At 34.1% G+C, this 3,887-nt stretch overlaps 1 protein-coding gene across 3 annotated transcripts in view; it reads left to right on the top strand.

Moving 5' to 3' along the window:
• LOC106465308 (2-amino-3-ketobutyrate coenzyme A ligase, mitochondrial-like) overlaps positions 1–3,887 on the top strand; it is a 71,319-nt gene that overhangs the window by 35,834 nt on the left and 31,598 nt on the right. For all 3 annotated transcript variants that reach the window (XM_022393175.1, XM_022393176.1, XM_013925515.2), the window contains exons 6-7: positions 1,142–1,228; positions 1,438–1,520. In XM_022393175.1, coding sequence (XP_022248883.1) covers positions 1,142–1,228; positions 1,438–1,520 — 170 coding nt within the window. The remainder of the gene's footprint in view (positions 1–1,141; positions 1,229–1,437; positions 1,521–3,887) is intronic.

Here is a 3,887-nt window from a genome sequence, read left to right on the forward strand (position 1 = left end):
TGTCACGTGCGTCGCAATAGTGAAAATTCAGGATTTTTTTATATATTTCTTTGTAGAATTAAGAACTTAAAACTTGTATACTATTAAAATATGGATTATTAGCAAAGATTTTATGCTATACTAATTAATATAACATAAACAAAAAGTAGTTTTAATAAAATTTTGAATGTAAGACACTAAAACTTTGTGTCATGCACAGTAAAGTGCACCTGGGCTGATAGGGTTAAACAATGAGTTCTAATCTTTATAAATGGAAACATAAGAAAAATGTATTTTATTATAAAAATATTGATTGTTAGGTTGATTTTTAGGTTCACTCTAAGTACATAGCTTGCTTTGATCAGAATTCAATATTAATTGCCAACCTGAATCCACTGGATTTACTACAAGATGGATTTGAACAATACCAGAAAGTTATTAAAGACAGACTTTGAAATTCCAAAATTATTGAAAAATCGGATCAGGTTTATTTCACAAGACAATTGATGTCAAGAGTTATTAAAAATGCCAAAGCTGTAATTAAGATCAATGATGGGCTCACTCCGCATTGAAAATTTAGTTTCAGCAGCAAAATATGAAACTCATCAACCCCATCTAATACTTTGGTAATGTAGTGTAGACTGGCATAAAGAATGCAGGTTAACTCATGTGAGTGTGTGTGTGCATCCACTGGGTGGTTTACAAAATGATATTTAAGTGCCTGAAAACATGTTGGAAAAATTTTAATAATAAGTCATTAGACAATTAAAATATAGATACAAATATAGATCATGTGATACAAAGAAGTGAAAATGGAGAATTTATCTAAATATATCCTTTTGAAATTAAGAAATTAAAATTACATTTTTATGCCAAGTTTATTGACATACATTGACAAAGTTATTTCATTAAATTTTTAATTTAACTCTATAGATAGTTTATGACATGCACAAAATCCATAAAGATAAATAATGTTATAGATTTCACTTTTGACAGTCTAATATCTAAACATCTTTTTTTACGAGAAATGTATTGATTCATGTTACAGCTATTACTGTATTTGGGTATTGATTATTTTAAAATCTATATTTTATTTTCAAACAGCTGAACATATTCATTACTATTTATTTCATATTTTGTTTATTTGCATTCTTTCTTTTAGAAACATATGTGATCTGGCAGAAAAATACAAAGCAATGGTCTTTGTTGATGAATGTCATGCTACAGGATTTTTTGGCAGAACTGGAAGGTTGGCATTTGACTTTGTTTTCTTGTCCTTGTATAATTTTAATCATTTTAAACAAACGTGAAAAATAAGTATTGTAATTTTTCAATAAACATTTTATTCTTTGAAAAAAATCTGTTGTTGTTTTTATTCTGTTGATGATAATTTTATAATTTTAATTATTATGTGTTTTTGTTTATTTTTCAAACACTTGCATTTTTTTCTGCTTTCAGAGGCACCGAGGAATATTTCAATCTAACAGGAAGAGTGGATATAATTAATTCAACCCTTGGAAAGGCCCTTGGTGGTGCTGCAGGTGAAGTATTTTGTACGACAAAAAATTTAGTTATAATCAATCTGTAGCTCCATGAAGTATTTTTTGTTTCAATGCAAGTAACTTAAATTTTGACTTTCATCTCAAGTTCTCGTTCAGTGCTGCCCTCTGTATACAAAACCTTTTTTAGCATGCCACAAGTCTTGCACTCCCATGCACCCCATGATTATCATGGTTCAACTGCTTCTTGCATGCAAATCACCAATAAGAGTGTGATACACCCTCCTGATACATGTGACTTCCTTTATTCGATTCCACCAAACTATAATTTCTTGTCAGACAATTTGTAGTCAAGACACGTTTTGATTGTGCTCTTGTCACATGTTTTACTTTTTAATTTTCTCGTACAAAGTGGAAAGATAATTTATTTTTTTACTACAGTTTTATTTTTTCAAGTTTTCATTGATAACTCACCTTGGTTATTCTTTTTTTTTTGCATAATTTTATGATGAATACCTAAGTTAATGTAAATCACTTTGGAGGTTCTACCACCTGTTATCAGCACAATTACATAGGCTTCAGGTAGGGGGGAACCCGACTGAGGAATTTTGGCCTTAATTCATTGGGAGATTGAACATTATCTGAGTCGACCTTCTCCTCCTGATAGTGCTTGACTTCTTGCTGTACCTGCTGAACCTATTTGAGACAATGAGGATTTTGACAGCTATTCCCTCCTCCTGATTATGCTGTACCTTCCTGTACCTCTCTTGCAGAATCTGCTAGGCTTAATTCAGCTGTTTTAAGACATAATTTGTCAGGTTTATTCTGTTTTATCCATTTCTCCAATTTCTTACAAGCCTGTTCCTACTTTTTACATGACACTCCCTCCTCTCAGTCTCTTGTTTTTCCTCCTTCTCGTGATGTCGAGGTTTGTGTTGAGCATTTTTTTTCACACTTGATAGCTGGTACTAGCATGCCTCACTCTCCACAGGCCATGGATCAGTTTATCTTGGTTTGCCATCAGGCAGATTACCTCTTTCTTGATTCTCAGCATTTAGAATCACTACTGCCAGTAAGGGGGGGTGACTCTGACAGTCCTGTCTGTTTATATTATGCCCAGTTTTCCCGCCTTTGTCTTACCCTTATGACACTCCTACAGTACTTGTCTACTATGCACCTTCTTTCTGAGGCATTCCACTGATCTCCTGAGAGATTTTTGGAGGATACCTTCTCCCTCTTACTTCTATGTTGGTTCAATTGTTCTTCTTGGCTCTATCTTTTCACATATAGTTTCTTTGCTGTTGGGATCTTCTGGGGAAGGACACTGTCTTGTCCCACATTCATTCATTGTCCACTTACTTTTCTCCAACAGTCTGTTTTGCGAATATTTCTAAAACTTTGGAATCATGTGTAGAATCTGTGAGGCAACATTCGACCCTTTCATCCTTGGTTTCTCTTTGTCTCATCCTGGGCCCTTGCAATTCCCTGTTCTATGTTTGACACCCTCCTGTCCTTTACTTGTTTCTCCTACTAGGGTTCCATGTTTTGTTGTGCTTATTGGTGCAGGTCTCATTGTTGCCAGCAGTATAGGTGACTATCCTGTGGGTTCCACTCCACTGGTGACTTGTTTGACCTATTTTGTTCCCCTCTGGTTGGAATTTGCTACTGATTATTGAGTTCTTCAGGTTCTCTCAGAAGGAATTGCCATCTGATTCCTTTCCCCACCACTTTTGTTGCCCATACCCATATCCTTTCTGTTTCTTCAGAATACAACTGCCAGTCAAGGTCTGTTAGAGGCAGCAAACATTCTTCTGTATGTTCATTGTCCTCAAGAAAACTATGGACTGGTATCCTGTGGTCGATCTATCCCACCTCAATCAATTTCTGGGTCTTCCCCATTTTACAATAGAGTCTTTTCTCACTCTAAGGTGGGCTTTCTCTCCAAAATTGTGGATGACCAAGGTAGACATCTCAAATGCCTATCTGCACATTTCTGTTTCTCTTCAGTGCAGACGCTATCTTTGATTTGATCATCATAAGGTTGTCTACCAGATTTATGAGTACCCTTTACTGCACATGGTACAAGGTGTAGTGTCTTACATTCAGAATGTTATTAAATTACTTATTTTATGTTATACCAATTAAAATAGCATAAAATATTAGCTAATAATACATATTTTACTAGTATACAAGTTTTAAGTTCTTAATTCTACAAGGAAATATTTTAAAAAATCCTGAATTTCCACTAGTGTGACCCACGTGACACATTTTGTCTTGGCATTTAATCATCCCTATTTTATCCATCACCCCTCGAAAAAGTACGAAATTAAATGTGAATTACTCTCTGAAAAATCGTTATTGCACAGACAAACCATTATTTTTTATAGTCTTCAATTTTGTTTGGTTACA

Source organism: Limulus polyphemus, unplaced genomic scaffold (genome assembly GCF_000517525.1).
Source record: "Limulus polyphemus unplaced genomic scaffold, Limulus_polyphemus-2.1.2 Scaffold1902, whole genome shotgun sequence".
Classification (NCBI taxonomy): domain Eukaryota; kingdom Metazoa; phylum Arthropoda; class Merostomata; order Xiphosura; family Limulidae; genus Limulus; species Limulus polyphemus.